This window comes from Nyctibius grandis, chromosome 17 (assembly GCF_013368605.1).
Source record: "Nyctibius grandis isolate bNycGra1 chromosome 17, bNycGra1.pri, whole genome shotgun sequence".
Taxonomy (NCBI): domain Eukaryota; kingdom Metazoa; phylum Chordata; class Aves; order Nyctibiiformes; family Nyctibiidae; genus Nyctibius; species Nyctibius grandis.
In genome coordinates, this window is record NC_090674.1 from 2,768,975 (window position 1) to 2,790,649 (window position 21,675).

Here is a 21,675-nt window from a genome sequence, read left to right on the forward strand (position 1 = left end):
CTACAACCTCCCTTCAGGTAGTTGTAGACTGCACTAAGGTCACCTCTGAGCCTCCTCTTCTCCAGGCTAAACAACCCCAGGTCTTGTCTTCATCCCCATCCCCAGCCATCAAGCCCAGGTCTCGTCGTGTCCTGGGTCAGTCACTTCTCTGTCCTCAGGGCTGCAGAAGCCCAAATGAAGTGGCAGGGACACGGAAGCATGTTGAGCACTCAGGGCTCCTTATTCATTCTCGCCCTTCTGCCTCTCCAGCTCACTACGGTCCCTGACCCCACCGCCACCGACAGACCCCCGGGAAGATGCCAGGGCTGATTAACCGGACGACGCGCTCCCCGCTCCCCCTCTCCGTGTCGGAGGTGACGTCGTGCGTCAGTGGCTATGCCTTCGGGATGACAGCCCTGCTCACCTACCGCAACCCAGAAGCCCAGGCTTTTGAAGGCAAGTTTCAGGAGGTGAAGCTCCCAGTGCAGGAGCTGCTACGGGAGGGAGCCTTAGAGCCAGGGGTGTTGCAGGGATGGGGTTTGGTGCGTGCCTTAAACCTTTCGATGCTTGCTGGAAGAGTAGCCAAGGGTATTGTGTCCTCGATTGTACCCTCAGTGGTCCAGGGCTACAATTTTTGAAGTGTGAAATATCCCAGGAGCATGCCCAGAGAAGCTGTGGCTGCCCCCTCCCTGGCAGTGTTCAAGGCCAGGTTGGATGGGGCTTGGAGCAACCTGGTCTGGTGGAAGGTGTCCCTGCCCATGGCAGGGGGTTGGAACTGGGTGGGCTTTAAGGTCCCTCCAACCCAAACCATTCTACGGTTCCATGATTCTATGCATGGAAGTGCAAAGAGGGAGCTGACCTCTGCGATCGTGGCTGCTGGGTCCAGGCAAGTGCTTGGTGTTGCTAAAAAACCCTTCTGGCTGGCAGGTCTCTTTGTCTACCCCTTGGATGAGTACACCACCGTCGTCGGGTTCGAGGCGGCCGTGTCCCGGCGTGCCGTGACGGTGCAGATCAAAGACAAAGCCAAGATAGACGACACGTATTTCGATGGCTGCAGCCTCCCTGACGGAAGAGGTCGCGATGGAAGCGGTGAGGGGGTCAGGGGTGTTGTAGTGAACGTGGGGAAGAAAACCAGGGGAAGAGGAATGGGGGGGTGGCAGGGGTGGCTGGCTGTCGTATGCCACGGCATCGAGGGGGCTGCTTTTGGCAATCATCTCATCCATTTTGGAAAGCACTGTTGTTTCTTGGTGGCCGAAAGGGTGGTGCAGAGGGCTGGGGCTCGGGCTCTTTGGAGAAATGCTGGTGTGTGCAGTGAGGGCTGGTTTGGGTATTTAATCAGGGCTGGGGTGGTCGTGGGAGGTCTGGGGAGGAGCATTTTCCATGGCTGTGACACCACATCTCCCTGGTGTGGCCCTGTCTCTGTGCAGGAAGGATCATGATGGATGAGGACTTGGAGAGGATTGTTTTTGTGGCTAACCTGGGCATGATTCCTCCCCTGGAAAGTGTCTCCATCTTCATCAGCACCTCCTCTGAGCTGCAGACACTGCCCAGCGGGGCCGTGAGGGTCCTTCTGCCAGCTGTGTGTGTCCCCAGGGTTCCCCAGCCCAGCCTGGAGAATCCCAGCAGCCTTTCCAGCCACCAGCTCCGCACGTATGAAAAACCACGGGACGGGCTCTGGCTGGGACTGATCTGGGGGGATGCAGGACGGGCAGAGCAGGAGCCTGCTGTTGCTGCGGGAGGCTGGAGAGCTGCTACAGGCTTTACCTCCAGCAGATCTGCAGTTCCTGGGGGGCTATAACACGTGCACAGGGTTGATGGGGGTTCATCTCCCCAGCAGGGACAAGCACTACTGCGGATCGGGGAGCCCGGAGCAGGGGAGGAGGTTCTGCCTGGCTCAGCTGCTGGAGAGTGAGGCCACCAACCCCTTCGAGTATGAGTTCAGCTTCCACCTGGAGATCAGGGGGCCGTGCTTGCTGGCAGGTAGGAGCACCAGGACCATCCTGCTGCACCAGGCTGGTGTATCACCTCCTCAAGGCAACGTCCACGCTCTTCCTCCTTCGCGTCCCCAGTGTGGGGTCTGTTGATAGAGCAGAAGCATCGCGTAGTCCGCTTGGTTCCTGTCCTCTGCCACCTTGCTATCCCTTCTCCCCCGTCTTCCCTTGTCCTCAGTCCCTAACAGCACCTTGGTTTCCCCGGGCAGGCGTTGAGAGCCCCACGCACGAGATCCGAGCAGACGCCGACCCCTCCGCTCGCTCCGCCAAGAGCATCGTGATCACGCTGGCCGACAAACACACCTTCGACAGACCCGTGGAGATCCTGATCCATCCCAGTGGTAGGTGGGCTCTGCTTCCTCCCTGCTGGTCTTGCCCCTTCCTGGGACCCTCCTCCCTAGCACTGGAGGCAGCTGGGTTAGCTCTGGTTTTGCATGTATTGTCAGGGGTTAGGCTTGCTGGGAGATAATCCCGGACCCTCTCAGGGTTGCCTGTGCTGCCCAAGCTCAGAGATACTCCTCTGTCTTCCCACCTGAGGGTGCCTGCATCTCTTGTAAACCTAAAGTTCAGCTAAGGCTGTTCTTCACCTGATTCTCTGCCTTTCCAGAGCCCCACATGCCTCACGTCTTAATGGAAGAAGGTGATATGACGCCTGCAGAGTACGAACGACACCTGAAGGGGAAAAACGATTTCATTAAAGGCACTAAGAAGGACCCCAGCGCTGAGAAAAAGGTGAGAAGCAAAAGCTGCAGGTGTTAGCTGGGGCTTTCCTTGGGACTGGAGCTGTGCAAGTTAATGATTCCTTGCTTGCTTGCGGCACCAGGTATTACACTGGCCCAATAATCTCTGTGTCGTCCTCCCTCGGAGAGGGGCTTTTGTGGAGGAAGAGGGGAAAATTCTGCAGTGCTTCTGATAAACTGAGTGTGGAAGGAGCTCCGAGATGGTTATTGTGTGTATAATTAGTAGTAGTCTAGCATAGCATAATTAGATAGGTACATTGTTAGAGCATTAAGGGTATTATAATTATCGCAGTGACATAGAATAAAATATTCTTTTAATTGCTCGGTAAATGTTTACTGTTTCTGGATAGCTGTCAGAGAGAATAAGTGATTTTACTTGGAATAATGAGCTGGAGTGAAGACAAGGTGGGAGAAACTTCTCTTTGTTCTGCTGATCAGCAAAGAGAAAAACATCTGCTCTGGGATTTGTGCGTCGTCTTTCAGCGGTGCTGAAGCACTGAGTGACAGCCTGGCACTGCCGAGCTGCCACGTCGGTGTGTCTGGGGTCGGGGAAGAGGAGGGGACTGGGCAGAGCCCTCTGAATTTCCAGGGTGGGCGTCCTCCCCTAAGGCACACGTCGCACTTGTGTACCCACAGCCCTGGGCTCGCTGCCTCAGCTCCCCATTTCGCACGCGCTGTTGTTCTCGTTTGCGGCCGGGGATGCTCGTTTAAACTCATTCTCCACGCGTCTGAGCCCGGACCCCGCTTGGCAGACAGCCCGGACCTGCTGCCAAGGTGCTGCCGTGATTTCTCCTTTCACCGGAGATGCGTCAACCCTCTTCTCTTCCCTCCTGCCCTTCGCTTCGCCTCGCAGCGCGACGCCGGGATCGGGGCTGCGCCTGCTCACACGGCAGCCGTCTCCTTTAATCGTGTTCGGCGTGTGGCAGGTGGAACGAAATGGAACTCCCACGCTACGGCTCAGATGGCTCTCTAATTATTTCTGTGTCTTTAACGCATCAGAATTATCTGGGGGATGGGGGATCATTCCAGAGCCATTTCCCTGCAGGAAAACCCACCTCTTTGCCCCAGGAGGACTGGAAAGGGCAAGAAGCAGAGAAAATGCCCTGAATATCTGGGATAAATTATGGGCTAGAACTTCCGCTGCTCCGAGCGTGACACTGGGCACCTCTTGACTTAAATGAATTAGCCCAGAAATTTCAGCAGTAAATGATAATTAGTTCTCATCCCTCAGTTTGTTATGCAAAAGGCTTGGCTGCCCATCAGCTAGCAGGGTGGTGGGGGCGAAGGCACGCTGGAATCAGCTCTCGGTCGACAAGATGTGATTAGTTTGCTGTAATTGGATAACGGGTGAAGGGGAACGGAGGGGAGGAGATGGGTGAGATGCTTGCTTTCCTGGCTGACCTGTAGCAGCAGCTCCGAGGCTGTTTACTGAAGGCTTGCCTGTAAAATTCACTCTGAAGGCAGTGGGAAATCCATGTTATGGGCTCACCCTGATCACGCGGGGGTTTTATGTCGTGGGTCCCCAAGAGCATCCCAGGGACTGCTGTGGGTAGGTCTGGGGCCATGATTCAGTCCTTGGACAGAGGCAGCGAGGATCCCTCTAGTCTGAAATTCGATAAACATCCGTGCTGGGAAAGATGTTAAACAAAATAATGGAGGAAAATGGGGATGGAAAAAGCCCTTTGATTTCCCAGGGACTGATGAATTTATACGCCAAAGCAGGAGAGTGAAACGCAGGAGGATGAGCGAGAGCTGGGTGACAGCGAGGTGCTTGTTCCTGTGAATGGGAACCGTCTTTTCGCAGGGGTCAGAGAAGCAGCACTCAGCCGACAGCGGAGCCTGGGTTGATCCGTGGAGACTCTTGAGTTTAGTGAGTTATGTAAAATAAAGGTTGGTCGTTAGCTCGTGGATCTGGGAACGTGACCCACAAGTAGACGGTTATTCAGGGGCTGGTTTACTCCTGGTGAAACCAGCAAGAAACAGGAGCCTTTGAAAGAGGGTAAAAAAGGCAAACGAAGCCCCCAAGGACTGAGGTGCTTATTGTGGGGCGTGTTTCCGCCTGCAGAGCCGGGGTGAAAGGCCCTGGGCTGTGCTGATGGGGGGCCCGGAGCTCCCTGGGAAGCAGCGATGACCCATCCTCTGCAGCCGTGACCATGAACCTGGGGCTGCTTTATACACACGTGACAGCAGATTATAAACCCATCGCAAGGTTTTTTTCCAATTTAATTTTATCACATTTTTAACGAAGATTGATACTTGAAATAAAATGAGGCAAAACGCAGAGAGCCATCAGAGACATATATCATGGGGGTTCCTATCAAACGATGTCCCGAGCGACCGGTTCGGCTTTGCGAAGCATTTCAATCCATACAAAGAAAAATGATAAAAGAAATGGGCTGAAAAACCAGCAAACCAGAGGCGTCAGGGATGAATGGAAGCGGTGAATACAGCACACTGAGGGCTGTATCTGGCCCTTCGTTACTGAGTGACCACGGACGGAGCCTCCGGTGTGCCTCGGTGTGATGCTAAACCGCACTAATGAACCACGTTTTTGGGAGGGATCTAATGAAATGTTTGGAGAATCAGCTTTGTGTAGGGGCCAGATCTTTTCATTTCTTCTCCAGACTCTCACACAACCGTGCAACCACCCCGTGTGTGCCGGGGTCCCTGATTTAGGCTCCCTGCCAGCCTTTGTTCCCTGGGCAAAGCGTGATGGTGGCTGGGAAGAGGCAGGAATCCCCTTCACCCCCAGAGCATCTCCACAGGGGGTACCGACAGAACGACCCGTGGCCCAGCCTGAGCTCAGGTGTTGTCCCCACTGAGGCCAGAACAAGCTGATCCTTGCCCACAAAAGGCCACCCACTGACATCTTTGGGCACGCAGCCCTGCTGTGATTCCCCTCGAAGGGAAAAGGGGCAGAAAAATCAACCTCTTGAGCTCTCTCCTTTTTTCTTGCAGACGGAAATCATCAGGAAGCGACTGAACAAGGACATCCCCCACCACCCCGTCATCATGCTCAACTTCTGCCCTGACTTGAGGACCGTCCAACCTGACCTCCAGAAAGCCCAAGGAGAGTTTATCTTCCTCATAGACCGCAGCAGGAGCATGAGCGGCGTGAACATCAGCCGCGTCAAGGTACCACGCAGGAGGGGAAGCGCCTGCGTGCCAACGAGGGAGGAATATTAGAGAGCGGTGGGGGTTGCCGAGTGCTGATGAATGTTCATTATGAGGGGATGGGGGGTAATTATATGCTGTAGCTTTAGTCATCTCAACCGTGTGGCTTGTTAGGTACCTGCAGCGAAGCTGATTCTCCCCTTCTCCCCTTCTCTTCCTCTTCTTCCTATCAGCACGTCAAATGCAAAGATGTTTTCTTTCCCCCTCTGGCTGGCGTGCACGTCTTGTGCATCCCTTCTCCAGTTCTCCCTGTCTCTGGGAGGGCTTGGGGCAAAAAAAAGAGTGGAAAACCTCCAGGGAGCTCCAAGGGATTCTTCGGGGTGACGTGCTGACCGTGTGTTAGGAGATATTTTGCTGTTGGGCGCCTCTGTGCACCTGCAGAAGTTGTTTGAACACAATGCATCTCTTTTTCAAACACAAATGATTATGGGCGGTGTGCTGAGACCTCTGGATAAAAAAAGGGGCTGTAGAAAGGGCCTTGTCATGATATTTTGAAGGTCTTAGGTTCCCCTGTTGCGTATGACTCTTGGCCAGCGGTGGGTTGCCCCATGAGAGCTGGGCTTGGCTTTGTGCCACTGCCCAAAGGATCTGGAGAGGTTCCTGCCCCGAGCCTGCTGGGGACCACTCTGTCCATCAAAGGAGAAATCACTCCAGTGACTATTTAATTATCCTTATCCCTGATGCGCTTTGGAGGCCAGGTTGGTGTCCGACGCCTGCCAGCTGGCAGGTCTCGGTGAGAAGCTGCAGTCTCTGGCAAAAGCTCTTTTGGAAAGTTTATATCTTGATTTTCGGGGCCAGGGAAGACCCAAGAGCTTAATGAATATTGCACCCTCCTGAGCGGGGCACGGGGCTGTGCTGCCCTGTGCTTCCTTGGTGAGGACAGCGAGGGAATGGCAGAGGGAGGCTTCTCCTGAGGGGTTGGGTTGTGTTTGGATGCCTGAGAGATTCACCAGACAACTGATGTGACCCCAAATGTCCTGCTCACAGCTTTTCCTAATACAAGTGCCACCCAGATTTGGCAGCAAACGCTCCCCTGTGTACGGCTGCACCCCCTTCTGCGGGACTCACCGCCCGGGGCGAGCAGCAGGGAGCATCTTCTCGCCCATCTCCTTACCAACCTGCCTCCAGTTTCCATGGGAACTGCCGGAGGACGGCCACCTCCGGCAGCAAGGATCGGGATGCGGGGAGCCCGAGGATGGCTGCGACAGATCCCTCAGGATAGGGGGGCTGTCCCCTGTCCCTGCATCCACCAAAGGGGCTGGGATATCTCCAAGGTGGTACCCCCTTCCCTCGGCACGTTTCAGAGCCTGGGAATCAGGGGGACATCTCTGCCCCAGGCCAGATTTTTGCTTTCTGACTCACAGCGTGGCCAGATTTTGGGCACTGTGGTCTCTGCAGCCTCCGCGGAGGCTGGTTTGTCCCATGGAGATGGGGACACTGCAGGGACCCTTTCTCTGGGAGGTCCTGAACTGGGACTCCCATCTGCAGGAGGGCTGTAAAAACAGGAAAAAGGCTGTTCCCCTTCTGGAAAAATATTTTGGGGGAGATATTAGAGATTTTGGAGGAGATACCTCAAGGGAGAAAACCACTGTCTCTCTTTTGAGTCCCTCATCCTTGTTTATGACTTGCAGGTATCAGGGAGCTCATGGCAGGGGCTGTTCCTAGTGGGTTTGGGTGGGTTACGCTTGATGGAGACGTTTGCATCGTCCCCAGCTTGCCGGGCAAGCGGCGTGGCAGGGCTTGGACATGCGCAGCGGGGAAAGCCGTGATGGTAAAACTAGACCAATTTGCATCGCTGGCAAAGCTAGACTAATAACTGGGAATTTACTTCTCTGGAGGCAAACATCTCTCCTTATGGAGCTGCCATATAGATATTGAGTGCAACAGGATCAAGATCAATATTTACCCCAAGAAGCAATAAATCCTTCTGCTCGCTGAAGCAGAAAGCAGGCGTCGGTTGCCCACTTTGGGAAGTGCTTTAACAGAAATATTTGGAAATTTGTTGGGTGTTTTTTTTTTCCCCTTGTAATTAGTTCCGAGATGGGATGTCAGTGCTGAGATTTGGAAGAGCCAGCATCCCAGGAGCCATCTGGGAAGCTGCAGTATAAATATATTCTCGTAGGTTTGAGATAACAGCTTGGTTTAAAGCACTCTGCAGCCTGGTAAAGGGCAGCCCTGCTCTCATACGTTATTTTGCCACACTCCAGCTCTGCCTCACTGCTGGGTCTTCCAGGGGTCGGGAACAGGACTGACCTGCCACCCATCTCCCTGCGGGGAAGTTTCCCTGCGTGCGGCTCCAGCACTCACCCTCCGCGGTTACTCGCTCTTTGCCACCGCGTAGGACGAGGCAAGGAGGCTGCTCTGGCTCCTTTGACCTTGGCAGCTCTTCTCTTGGGGCTGGCTCAAGGGTTTCTGCTGCCCTAGGCAGACTGGCAGGAGTCTGCCTTTATCAGCACAAGAACCAACGCTGCCAGCACTTTGCTTTAAATTGGCCTCCCTCTCCTGCCACGCTAATTGCTCCTGCTGACCCCTGCAAGCTCAGGAGCATCTTGGGTAGCTCTTGCTCAGTTGCTGCTAACACAAAAGCTCTGTCCTCCAGTTGTCCATGGCCATCACAGATGTCTGAGACAATTTAAATCACTCTTCCCTTATGTAAAGACCAGGAACATGCAAGTTAGATAACCACCTCTGGTAAAGAAAACAGCCTAAAACTGTCTCTCCCAGTTATTTTAATTGATGCCAGCTATGAATACAAGAGAACTGGGGATGGGGGAGGCTTCTCCTTTTGTGTAACTTTAAGCTGTTTGTTTATTTTCTGCAAGTTTGGACATTGAAATGCGTTGCGTGTCGCACTTCTCAATTTCACACTCTGCTTCTCACCCACCAGCTCCGTGCTGCAGCACCGTATTGCAAGCACAAATGTAATCAGTTAAAAACAAACAGAAAAATTTGTTCAGCTCTTTGTATATTTTTTTTTTGTTGAAGGTTCCCCATTTTCCTCCCTGCTTTGGGACCCAACTATCGTTAGGGGACTTTGGGAAGAGCAGAGTAATATGCTTTCTCGGTGCAGGAAATCATGTGAAAGAAGGAGTTCTGTTATCAAATACATGCAGACAAATGCAGGTGGGAGGAAGGTGGGATGGCAAGGTAGGACCTGGACAGAGCTTTTACTGGTGAAGCTGGGGCAACTGGTGCGAGACCTGATGTCTACTTGCTTTGCACCCCCCCAGGATGCTCTGTTGGTCGTTCTCAAGAGCCTGATGCCAGCGTGTCTCTTCAACGTCATTGGGTTTGGATCCACCTTCAAGACCCTCTTTCCTGCCAGTCGGACTTACTGCGAGGTGGGTGAAGGGGGAACCACGTTTCCTTGGTGCTTGCAGGGTGCCGGGGTGGAGGCTGACGATTGTGCTGCTCCTTGGGGCAGGAGAGCCTGGCCATCGCCTGCGAGAGCATCAAGAGGATCCGGGCTGATATGGGTGGCACCAACATCTTATCACCTTTGAAGTGGGTCGTTCGGCAGCCCATGCACAGGGGCCATCCCCGCCTGCTCTTTCTGCTGACGGACGGGGCCATCAGCAACACAGGGAAGGTCCTGGAGCTGCTGCGGAATCACTCCTGCTCCACCAGGTACGGGTGCAGGGGTGAAAGCCCGGCACGGTGAGGGACACGCTTCTCCTTGAACACGGCTCCATCTCGCAGACGTCCTCGCTTCAGAGAGAGAGAGGCAGGAGAGATTGCTGGGATGAGCCATGGGAGAACCTCAAAGGGTTTGGAACAGCTCCCAGAAGTTCAGATGCTTTTTAAACAATCAAAAGCAGGATAATTGGGCTGCCAACTTCACAGGCTCTCGTCTGAGGCTTCCTGCTAGGAGAGATTGACATGTGAACAATCTTCCTTGCCAGTTTGTTTTTTATTTTTTTTAAAGCACATCTGGGTCTGGCCCCAGCTGCCTCCAGGATGGGGCTGCGCAGAATCGAGTACGCTGAAAGAGAGTGATGTGAAAAGCAGCTAATTTGTGCATCAGCTCCCAGCCTGGTTCCCCAGCCCTGATGAGAGGCTGCTCTGATTTCTCCTCTGCCCCTTTAAGGGGCATGAAACATAAGAAAGTGAAAGAAAACCTTATTCCTCTTCCATCCCTCAGACTTCAGGGCTTATCGGGGAAGCTGCCCTGTCCTTTATTTCTATGTGGAGGTCTCACTGCTTCCCAGCTGGGTGAGACAACCCATCCCTCTCTCTTACAGAGCCGTGGTGGTGGGCTAAACGCAATGAGAGTTAGAGCGTGGTCTGGGGTGACCCTGGAAGGCAGCGTCCAGCGCACTGCCAAATCGTGCATCTCAAAAGCAGATCAGAGCTGTATTTAAGAGGGCATGAGGCTGACCTAAGATTTGCAACCAGCTGGGGATTAAAAACCTCTAAGAAAATAGCCCCTCGTGCACATGCAGTTTGCTGCTGAAAGTGGTTTCCTCCTCAGCTATCCCCTGCCCCGGCCGAACGCCGTATCCCACCCGTCCCCATCCCTCCTGGCTTCCCTCCGTATTCATCCCCACCAGGCACTGCCCGCCTCTGCCCTCCCAGCCCAGCTCTGGATCAGCTCTGGGTCTGCAACCCTCAGCCAAAAGCAAATCCTGACTCGTTGAGCTGGGAGCCAGGGGAGCAGCCTCGCCTGGCTGGTTCCTCTTTCCTCGAGAAAAACGTTTATTTTAATTGTGAGCAGAGATAATTACTGGGTCTTTAGCGCTATTGACCACAGACACTCAGCAGGAATAAAAAAAAAAGAGCTGAACTGGCAGCAAAGCAGTTTGTGTTCGCAGAGGAGGCGAGGGCTTGGGGTCCTGCTGGGAAGCCCCTGGGTGTCACAGCTGAAGGCTGCTCTTCAGGGAAGGGGTTTGAGGTCCACTGAGCGGAGGGGGCTGCCTGTTCCCCACCCTCCTGCCAGCCACCTAAAAGAGGAGCTGGTTTATTTTCCTCTGGACATGCTGGACAACGGCATAGCAGTGGGGTAAAGCGAGGAGGGGGGGTCTTCTGCCTGCAGGGAGCGGGGGAGCTGCGTGGGGTTGGGATGGCTTCGTCCCCCAGCTCCTGATGCTCCCTGTCCCTTTGCAGGTGCTACAGCTTCGGCATCGGGCCCAACGCCTGCAGGAGGCTGGTCCGGGGGCTGGCTGCCGTGTCCAGGGGCATCGCCGAGTTCCTGGCGGAGGGCGAGAGGCCGCAGCCCAAGGTAGGGCTGCCCGCTCCTGGGGTGCCCCCTCGTAAGGGTTCAGCGAGGGGGAGGCCACGGCTCGCTGGCGGGTCTTGTCCCCTGTCCTGGCGGGTGGGTGAGCAGGAGGGGAAGGAAGAGCATCTCCCTGTGCGTTCACCCCCTGCGCGGGGAGAAGCGATAGCCGCGATACAGCGGCTTTGCCTTCAAAGGGAGCTGCTGCCCCAGACACCGGCGAGGGCAGAGGAACCGGCATCAAAGCAGCCAATTAGTTTTGAAGTCAGGCTCAGCCTCGGCGTTGCTCAGGCAAGAAGTACCCGGGGCTTGAGGGAGAGGAATACGCTGCGATAGCTCTGCCTATTAAGCCAACTTTAAAGCAAAGCCTCTTCGTTTCCCCTCTCCCCATGAAGACTGAGTAACCCAACGTGCCTCAAATATGCTATAAGAACGGCTCTGTTCCCTGGTGCAAGCACGGTGCCTGGCCCGTCATCCGCTGGGTGACTAAATCCAGAGAGAATTGGGTCTTTAGCTCCTAAATATCCCTAAAAAGCTGGCTCCGTTCTTGATCTCAAAAGGAGGAGTTCAGCAGTCCAACCCCTCTGTGGGAACCTGGAACACACAAAACCCTCGCCAAGACAGAACAGCATCAGCGTTTCTGGTGTAAATTAAAAGCAAAGACAGTGAAGGGAGGTTGTTTTTTTTTTTAGAGAGCTATTAATAAAGATCTTTGCAGGCTGTGCTGCCTTCAGCAGTCTGAGGCATCAATTAATGGCCCTACAAAACACAGCCTGGTGCGTCTTCCCGAGCCTGTGGAAAAGCAGTGAACAATGGAGAACATGGGAGCTGTTCTGCCTCTAAATGTGGTGTTTGCTTCCCCCCGGTGCGCAGGGAAGCTCTGGGAGATGGCTCCCTGCTAGGTTTGTCCGTGAGATATTCATGGATATTGGTCTTCTCCGCATGTGCCATCGGCAGAGCGTTGCTGATCTCTGGCAGTGGCTTGTGCCAGCGAGGACCTGTACCAAAAATAGCAGTGCTGTCGGTTGATGCGGGAGCATTGGGGCTTGGGGCAGGGCTGAGGCTCGGAGAAGTGAAGGTCAACAGCTTTTCCTGTGTGCTGGGAGCAAGATACCTCTGGCCACAAGCCCCCACCTCGCTCTGGGCTGGTGATGCACGGTGTGAGATCAGCCCTGTGGTTCATCGCTATCTGCTCTGCTGCCCTTAATATCACCGTGCCGAGGGGCTGGGGGTGCTGGGGTGGGTGTCAGAGCAGTCTGAGAGCGACCAGGCTCCCATCTCAGGTCAGCAGAGGGTACAAACCAGCTGCTGGATTTGTTTGGGGAAGTTTTCCCCTGTAACACCCCGCGCGCGCACCACGGCACACGCAACGTCCTCTTGCCGCATAACCGCTCCCCTCTGCTCCCTGCCCCAGATGATCAAGTCGCTGAAGAAGGCGATGGCGCCAGTCCTGAGCGACGTGTCCGTGGAGTGGGTCTTTCCTGAGAGCACCGAAGTCTTGGTTTCCCCCATCAGCACCAGTTGCCTCTTCCCTGGGGACCGCCTGGTCGGCTACAGCATCATCTGCGACACCTCCCCGTACATCTCCAACCCCAGATCCGTGAGTCCGCGCGGCGCTGGCTGGTGGGGCCGTCCCAGGAGCAGTGGGTGGTGTGGCACGAGCGGGTGTCTCGGCTCTCTGTGCATGGTCAGGAGGTGTCTTTTGCTTTCTCGCTCTGTCCTCGAGGGAGATGGTGGGTGAGACATCTGGGATAAACAGGAACTCAGCAGATAAGGGCGCTGGTGCACAAGCAGTGGCTTCTTTCGGCTGGGAGGTGGCTGATGGATGCAGTGGTAGGACCTGTGCCCTCTCTCTGCTTTCCCCCAGGACAAGAGGCGACGTTACAGCATGATGCGGTCCCAGGAGTCGGGCAGCTCGGTTTTCTTTCACTCCCAGGAGGAAGGAGCAGGCGTGGAGAGCTGGAACCACTCCAGAGACTCGGAGGGCTGCTGCCCTGCTGAGCATGCCCCCGATCTCCTGGGGGTGGGCAGAGATCCCGGGGGAGAATCGGACACGGACATCGGTCAGATTTTCCTCTGTACAAGCGTGGGTGTGATGTCCCTGTCTTTCTAATCAAGCTTCTGTCGCTACTCTGCCAATTTGCTCGTCTGACAAATAAGTCTCTCCGGCTGTATCTCTGCAAAGAGCCGGAGGGGTTTGCAGGAGGGATGACAGATCTCCTGAGGCTTGAGCGAGTCTGTCTGGTTTGGATGTTTTATCCAAACCTGTCAGGAAATCAAAGGCTTCCCTGGAGATTTTTCAAAGCAGCTCTGGCTTTGGCCACGTAATGATTTCCAGCCTTCCCAAGCTGCCCTCTGGTGTGCAAAGGAGTGGGCAAACAGGTAGCCCAGCTAGACTGTCCCTGCACCTGCAAAGCAATCGCTTCCCTGCAAGCCCTGAAGTTGCAGGTCGAGGTCAGGAGAGGGGGAATTGGATCTAAAGCCCTGTCCCTCATGTATCACCCCTCGCCATCACAGCTCGGCTGGGCGTTTGTGTCAGCCACAAGCAGCATAAAGCAGCTGGTTGCACCCCAGAGCTGGTTGCACCCCAGAGCTGGTTGCATTTCCACGCTGCAAGGAAACCTCTGTTGCTCATGGGATGTTCTTCCCTTATATTCAGAGAGGAGCTGTGCTGCGCATCCCCTCAACCTTATCAAAAGCAATGAGAAATCATGCCTTTCCCAACGAAATTTTACTCTTGCTCTGACAGAAGAATGTCTGCGCTAATGAAATTTCATTAGTAAACCCTTTGTCTTCTCCAGGGAGGTTTGGGGAAATGCAGTCAGGCTTTTCTGGCTGCAAACTGCTCAGACAAAGCCTCCCCGCTCTGCTCTCCCGACTTCCCCAGGAGTTTTGAGTGTAGGTTCTTCTTTCCTTTTGCGGTTTAGTTGCTTTGCTTAAAACAGTGCAGGGCTGAGCGTGGCCCCCTCGGCCCCAGGAGGAGCACGGAGTGGGCTCCCCACTGCCCACTGGGACCCAAGGGTGGATGGTGCTGGCTGGTCCCGCTCTGGAGCGGAGCTGATCCTCTCTCTCACTATACAGGTATGGACGTGAAGGCTTCCTCCAGGAGACGGGCATACAGCACCACCCAAATCGCTGACCACGAGCCTTGCAAGAAGATGCCCACGGCCAGTGATCCTGGCAGCGCTCTGGTGAAAAACCCCCTTCGGAAAACCCACCTGCAGGACCTGCAGCAGGTCAGCCCCGAGCCCTGGCAGGCGGATTTCCAGGTACGGGACAACCGGAGAGGCTTTGCCTGCAGGCAGAGCCCAGCCTGCAGCAGCAGGGAAATCTCAGATGCATATGGGAAAGAGCCTGGCTCACACTACACCTGAGATAGATATAGATAGATAGATAGATATATAGATATAGATATAGATATATGTGCCTGAGCTGTGTGCTGCAGCACATCACAAACACGTAGGAAACAAGCCAAGCAGGGAGCAGGGTGCCGTCCCGATATCCCACAGCAGTGCCTCCCCATGAGACCCCAGCTTTTCTTTGCCTAATGCCTCTCCCCTTCCTCTGAGCGGCCTGTGCTTCACCTTGCTGCTCATCTCATCCCCATCTCATTCCCTAGAGTTCAGCCACACGATGCAAACCCTCTGTGTGGCCGTGGCACATCTGTGCCCTGCAGAGGAAAAGAAATTCAGCCCCGGAGCAGATCCCCCACTGCTCTAGCTGGAACCCGCAGCCCATACGCTGTGATATGGACCTGTGTGATGAGGCACCTGCTGAGCAGCGTTCTGTCCCCTGCCTGCAGCAGGGAGCAGGTGAAATTTGGGCAGGTTTTTCAACTGGGATGGTTTTCTCCCATCCTTGGCATCGCCAGGATGCTCTGCTCTGAAATCAGCATCTGCAGGGCTGGGAGGACCAGCAGCGCTTTGGTTCCCATGGAAACTCAGAGTGGGATGTCTGGGGCTTTCCTTTCTCTTCTGCTGTGGGTTAGAGATGAGCTGGGTGAAGCGGGGCTGGAGGTGAGGTGAGAGGGCGAAGGGGAAGAAGGGCCAGTGCTCCACGGGGAGGAATGAGACCTCTACCCTCTGGCTGCAGCAGGGAGGGTGATGAAGGGCAAGCAGGGGCAGGTTTTCGGGGTACCTGTGACCTTGACTGCATTGTGAACGTCCACAGAGCATCCTCCTGCCCCCGGGATGCTCAGTGTGAATGCAGAGATGGAAACAACTCCCTTCTGGAGGGCAGTACGCCATTAACAGCATGGTCTTAATTAACTGCAGCCTGGTTTTGCTCTCCCTCCTGCTGCCAGGGCTCCCGGCGGCTCTCCCTGCTGCCAGTCCGGCTGCCAGGACTTGACATTTGCAGGGTGTGGACGTGAGCCCTCAGCTCGTCTCCGCACGTGCCGTGCTGGGAAGGAAAGGTCAGCGCTTGCGATGGGCAGCTTAAACCCCCAGCTCCGTTCCTCCAGCTGGGAGGAAAGCTTGGGCAGGAGAAGGAGCAGGTTTTGAATGGGAAGGGTCTGGCAGGGGCTTCTGTGACCAGTTTGCTTTTAAATATCCCAGTCCTAGCTTGGTGAGGAGCTCCTGGAGCTGCCTGCCTCCCATTTTTGCTGGTGGTTTCACAAAGCATCAAAAATTCAGTGGTGATGGAGGCCACGGGCCTGCCTGCCACCCAGAGAAAGCGTCTGTCCGTCCATCACTGCAACCCACAACTTTTTACCATCTCTGTCCCTCGCTGGTGTTGTGCCAGGAAGATAGAGAGGCTGTCGGGTTTAGGGGCACCTTCCCACAGCCCTGGGGATGGGGATAGAAACAGCCAGAGCTCGGTGTCTCCGCTAGCCATGGAGGAGGAAGTCTGTGCACCAGAGATGCTGGATGGGGAAATAATGTCTCCTGAAAGTGGAGAAACAGTCTGGTAAAAAAAAAAAGAAGATAAAAATTCCCTTCTCCCCATCCCCTGCGCCTCTCTGCTTTCGTTACTAAGCAACTGGTCCTTGATCTTCCTGTCTCTCTTCTTTCCTTTGGCTCCCAAGTGAAGTCATTAAAATGTCTGGAGGGATGAAACTCATCTTTCACCTTCTGCCTGTCTGGGGAAGGAGCCCCTGGGGCCAGGGTCCCTTGGGGACACCCTGCAGGTCTGGTGGAGGGCTCTGTCTGGGCACAGATCCCAGATGGGGCCGAGCAGAGCAGGACCCGCGTGTTGGCACGGTGGCATCTCCCGCTGGGATCGGGCAGGGAGCAGATGGGACCAGAGGGGACGGAGCAGGTCCGTGCCACCGGCCGCAGCCAGCTCCAGCCCTGACGTTTGCTCTGCTCTCAGCCCTTCGCAGCCGGCTCGCTTGTCTCTGCCACGAGGATCCGCGGCGCGGGCGCCCGGCGCCCGTCCCTGCTCCACCGGGGCTGCGCGTCCTTCTGCCACGACGCCGGATCCCCGCCGGTGCCGGACGGGCTGCAGCAAGCGGCTGCGGGAAGAGGCTTGGGACCACTCGATGCCAGCGGGAGCCTGCGGTCTTCATCGGACAGCCGGAGCCCCGGGGATCCGGGTAACTGCGGGGAGAGGGAGGCACGGCCAGCCTCACCCGGCCGTGCTGGGGCTTTGGTGGCACTGCGTCACGTTCTGTGCCACCGTGTGAAAATTAGGAGGTGTTAATTATGGTTTCTTGGTGGCAGTGGGGAATTCAGCTCCCACGGATGTGATTAATTATCCGCCTCTCCCCTCTCTGCAGAGTCTGCCCAGCATCCTTCCTTCACCTTTGAAACGGAGACCTCCTCTGACTGGGAGCCCCAGGACTTCGACTTCAGCTCTGCCCGCAGCTCCCCGCACTCCCCCAGGACCCTCTGCAAGGCGGTGGTGAAGGGGCTGAGGAGCAACGAGCCCGTGCAGTGGGAAGTCACCTTTGATATCCGCCCTCTCTTCCGAGAGCGGCAGAGCCAGGCGGACGGCGACGCGGACCTGTGGAGCGAGACCTTCCACCACCTGGCAGCCAAGTCGGTCATCCGGGACTTCGAGCAGCTCGCAGAGAAGGAGTGTGAGATCGAGCACGGTAACGCGCAGCTCCCGGCCAGCCTGCAAGCTGGCTGCGGGCAGCCCCTGCCCGGCCTCGGGGTGGCCTTTCCAGCAGCTTCAGCAGCCCCTGGAGTTAGTACAAGGGCACGCAGTGGTGAAATGTTAGGGAGTGTCTCACATAGTTCCCAAATGAAAGCCCCCTCCAACTGCCTTGCACTTGTCTCCTGCTTCTGCAGCCTCGCTGTTCATTAAAGTGCTCGAGGTTGTGCTCCTTTGTGCTCCTCTGCTTCACACGTTGGGTGCCAGTGGTTATTTTTAAGGAGTTTGTCACCTGGAGCTGGGAGGTGGCATCAAACCCAGAGGGTCCAACAGCAGCCACATGTCACTGCTCTGGGCTGCACGTGTCCCTGGGTCAAATATCTCCTCCATGAAGTGCATCTGTGCATGTGAAATAAGAGCAGAAGAAGCAGTAGGTAGAGTTTAGAAGGATACAGTCCCTTGGGCATGGAGCCCAAGCATGGAGGTGGGTCTGTGAGCTGTGTCCAAGGGATGGATGGAGCCCCCAGGGCATGTGGACTCTAACCCTGGTGTGTCTCACGTGGCAGGGTCCGGGCGGCGGTACCAGGTCAACGCTGTCCACACCAGCAAGGCCTGCAATGTCATCAGCAAGTACACGGCGTTCATGCCAGTGGACCTGAGCACCAACGCCTACCTGCCCACTGTCATCGAGTACACCCACACAGGTAACGTGGGGCCGGCGGAGGGGTGAAACATTGGCCTGGGAGGGAGGGTGTCACCTGAGAAACCTTGTTCAGAGCAAACCCTATGAAGCCACGACTCAATTCAGCACCAGACCTATATACGCAAGGCCATGGCTGAGCCTAACGGCATGCCTGCTGCTCTTGGTGGCAAGAACCTCTTCCCCATGGCCAGGCAAAAGGTCTACTCTTAGGTCTGGATGCCCAGAGGTGACCAAGCTCATCCATGTTCAGTTCTGGGCCCCTTGCTACACAAAAGACCTTGAGGTGCTGGAGTGAGTCCAGAGAAGGGCAACGAAGGTGGTGAAGGGTCTGGAGCACAAGGAGAACTTCTGGGGAGCGGCTGAGGGACCTGGGGGTGTTTAGTCTGGAGAAAAGGAGGCTGAGGGGAGACCTTCTCGCTCTCTACAACTGCCTGAAAGGAGGGTGTAGTGAGGTGGGGGTCGGTCTCTTCTCCCAGGTAACAAGTGATATGACGAGAGGAAACAGCCTCGAGTTGCACCAGGGGAGGTTTAGATTGGAGATCAGGAACAATTTCTCCACCAAAAGGGTTGTCAAGCACTGGAACAGGCTGCCCAGGGCAGTGGTGGAGTCACCATCCCTGGAGGGATTTAAAAGACGAGTAGATGTGGTGCTGAGGGACATGGGTTAGTGGTGGGCTGGGCAGTGCTGGGTTAATGGTTGGACTCGATGATCTTACAGGTCTTCTCCAACCTTAACAATTCTATGATTCTGTCATCAGTCTGTGGGTTTTGTTGCCATCGTGCGTGTGCCAGTCCCTCTCTAACGCTGTCAATTCCCTTCTCTCGTGCCGAGGGGCAGCATCCAAGCAAGGCAGCCAGAGGAGCCTGAGCTCGGGGAACAGAAGACATCGTGGCTTTTCCCCTGGCCGTCCCCAGTCAGCTTGTGGCCAGAACGGAGACGACGGATTTTACTGCATGAGTAAGATTCCCCGGGGTTTTGCCTCCTTCCTGGTGTTACAGATCGCAGTGGTTTAGTCTATGAGGGAACATCTTCTCTGGTCCTTTTTCCTTCTGCCTTCCTCTTTGAATATGGTGCTCAGCAGACACGTGGCTGGCTGGAGTCCATCTCCTTACACGGGGAAGAAGCTGCAATTTCCCCTGAAACTCACAAACCTCAGGCAGTGGCTGCTGACAACGCTTGGGAGTTAATTGGCATCGTAACGCAGATAATATGAGGGATGAAACAGGGTGTAATTAGAGGCGCGGGGATGCGAGGCGCTTGCTTGTCACCAAATCCTCCGCTAATGAAGATGAGTTGGATTGGACCTTGTCTGGCATTGTCAGATCCGTGGCTGAATTAAAATCGCCCCTGATCAGGCTCATTAACCTGATGGTGCCGCAGCCCGGCGCGGTGGCGTGATGGCGGGTTCGGCTGGGGGACGTTGCTGATGTGGTTCCTCCGTTGCAGACGCAGAGGACAGCAGCCTGTCGCCCTCCAGCACCCCTTCCTCCTCCAGCTGGGAGCGCTGCGGTCTCCCCGAAGGTAGGGAGAGAGCTGATGGTACCTGCCAGGTGATTTGGGCTCTTCGCCAAATACTTCTGCTGAGTTTTTGGGGGGTTTTATTAAACCTTATGACCTAAAATTAGGCCTGTGAGCACAAGACCTGACTCCTTCCAGGGTGCGAAGGACAGAGCCTGCTGGGGCCTTTGGTATAGATTCCCCACAGGTTCGTTTTTGAGAGGTGTGGGGATTTCATTATCCACGTAGGAAAAATGAGGCAAGGGGAGAGGAAGGATTTTGCCAAAGACTCAGCAGCAGAACAAGCCTCCTCGTGTCCCGGCGCGTAGACTCTGCTCCCTGTCGCTCTCCTGTAGCACCTCATTTTACCCTTAGCTTTGTGTTTCTTCCCAGGGCCGTTACAGAGCCTCTCTGCTTCCTCTGCACAAGCCCAAAAATCCATCGAGAGCCTCTTTGCTGCTAGGTATGGGCCAGCTCGACCTTCCTCTGACCTTAGCAGATGCCTCACACCTCCGTGGGTCTGACGCAAACACAAGCGAGGGGAGAGGAGGGACACCCCAGGGTTGGCGACCAGAGGCGGGACCGAGCATGATGCCAGTGTCTGGGGACCAGGGGTGGTTTTAGGAGGGGAGGGTGAGTGTCAGGAGGGGCAGGGAGGTTATGGCCACCTTTTCGTCCTCCTGCAGGCTGACCTTCAATAAAACCAGGCTGCTGACTCGAGCTGCCAAAGGGTTCATGAGTAAATCTCCAAGCAGAGTGAGCGAAGCCAGCTCTGAGGGCGACAATGAGAACATAGACTACCTTCCCCTGGTGAGCAGCTTGATCCCGGGGTTGTGTGGTCACTGCAGGGGAGCAGAGGGCAGGAGGATTCCCCCAGATCCTGCCTCTTGCTGTCTCTGACGGCCATGTCCGACGGTCTGCTCAGAGATGGAGAGCTGCTCCATCCGTGCATGCCTTTGTCCTCAACTTCCCAGAAGCGGTTGGTATCTCAGAGCTTCTCTCTGTGCCCAGGTGTCTCTGCAGCTGGCCTGCGGTGCCTTTCTCATGAACTCGGCCTTCTGCGACGCCGTCAACATCCCCATGGAGAAGCTGAAGTGGACATCTCCCTTCGCCTGCCACCGCCTGGCCCTCAGCCCCTCCAGCTCCTACAGCACCAAGAAGACCAGCCCCTCCAGGGAGCACACAAGTCTTGGTGCCAGCCGGCAGCTCCTGGTTGCCAATGGGAAGAGTCCCACCACCAGAGATGTGGCTCTGGGTGCGGTGCCGGAGGGACCCGGCAGCCACGCGGAGGACGCCGGCCGCCTTCGCCACTTCTCGGGCAGCGCGGTGGAAAGCATCTCCAAAGCCCTGAAAGCCGAGAAGGAACTCTCCCCGCCGGCCACGGTGGAAAGCATCTCCAAAGCCCTGAAAGCCGAGAAGGAACTCTCCCCGCCGGCCATCACCATCCGCCGCTTCTCCTCCCCGGAGAGCACACCGGCCTCGGCCGAGCGGGGACCCGACAGCGGCCGGGGCTCGGAGATGGACGGCTCCGAGGTCCAGGCGTTGCTCTCCGACATTGAGTTGCAGCAGCAGACGGAGCCCGAGGGGATGCTGTGGGCCACGGCGGTGGCCCTGGCTTGGCTGGAGCACAGCTCGGCTTCCTACTTCATCGAGTGGGAGCTGGTGGCCGCCAAGGCCAGCCTGTGGCTGAGCCAACAGGACTTCCCGGAGGGGTCCAGCCTGGCCACGGTGAAAGCCGCAGCCCAGCAGCTCTTTGTCCTGCTCCGTCACTGGGATGAAAACCTGGAGTTCAACCTGCTCTGCTACAACCCCAGCAGCGTGTAAAGAAGAGGAGGAGAGAGGCTTGGGCAGCTCACCGAGGGCGCAGGAGCGGGGAGGAAACGCCTCCAAGGAGCTCAACTCCTCTGCTGTGGGGACGGTGCATGTTTATCAGCAAGCCCTGCAAAGGGACGCGTCCCAAGCAAAATCCTGCGCTCAGCGGTTGGTGTTTTGCCCCAGGAAGGTACATCCCGGCTGCCCGCAGCAGGATGCTCGTTATCTTTAACTAGAGCAGCACCTCCAGCTACAGCAGTTCCCTCCGATCCTGCTTTCTCCTGGTTCCCAGCCCTGTTCCCAGAGCAGGAACCGGTGCCTGCTCGCCTTGACCTCTCCTCGCTTGGCTGCCTCTTCCCAGCCCCGAATCGCTGCCAAGCCCTCGCTGCTGTCCCCCAGCCCCGAGTCGCTGCTCTCCTGAGGCTCCTGCCCGGCTTCTGCCATCTCAGATGTCTTTTGGCGAAGGTGAACGTCTCACAACATGCTCATCTCATGGATCAGAGGAGATCCAGGCTGGGACTGACCAT

The 21,675-nt window shown here is 56.0% G+C and overlaps 1 protein-coding gene across 1 annotated transcript; it reads left to right on the plus strand.

Annotated features, from left to right (window-relative positions):
* Window positions 1-281: 281 nt before the first annotated feature.
* On the plus strand, window positions 282-21,160 carry VWA5B1 (von Willebrand factor A domain containing 5B1). The gene is made up of 21 exons (XM_068415036.1): window positions 282-435; window positions 907-1,068; window positions 1,407-1,629; window positions 1,817-1,959; window positions 2,180-2,311; window positions 2,578-2,702; window positions 5,669-5,845; window positions 9,115-9,225; window positions 9,309-9,511; window positions 10,988-11,102; window positions 12,511-12,696; window positions 12,964-13,159; window positions 14,178-14,365; window positions 16,410-16,632; window positions 16,816-17,133; window positions 17,702-17,839; window positions 18,671-18,796; window positions 19,286-19,360; window positions 19,730-19,799; window positions 20,023-20,146; window positions 20,348-21,160. Exons 1-21 carry the CDS (start codon window positions 297-299, stop codon window positions 21,158-21,160), a joined length of 3,987 nt encoding a protein of 1,328 aa, XP_068271137.1. The 5' UTR covers window positions 282-296.
* The last annotated feature ends 515 nt before the right edge of the window (window positions 21,161-21,675 follow it).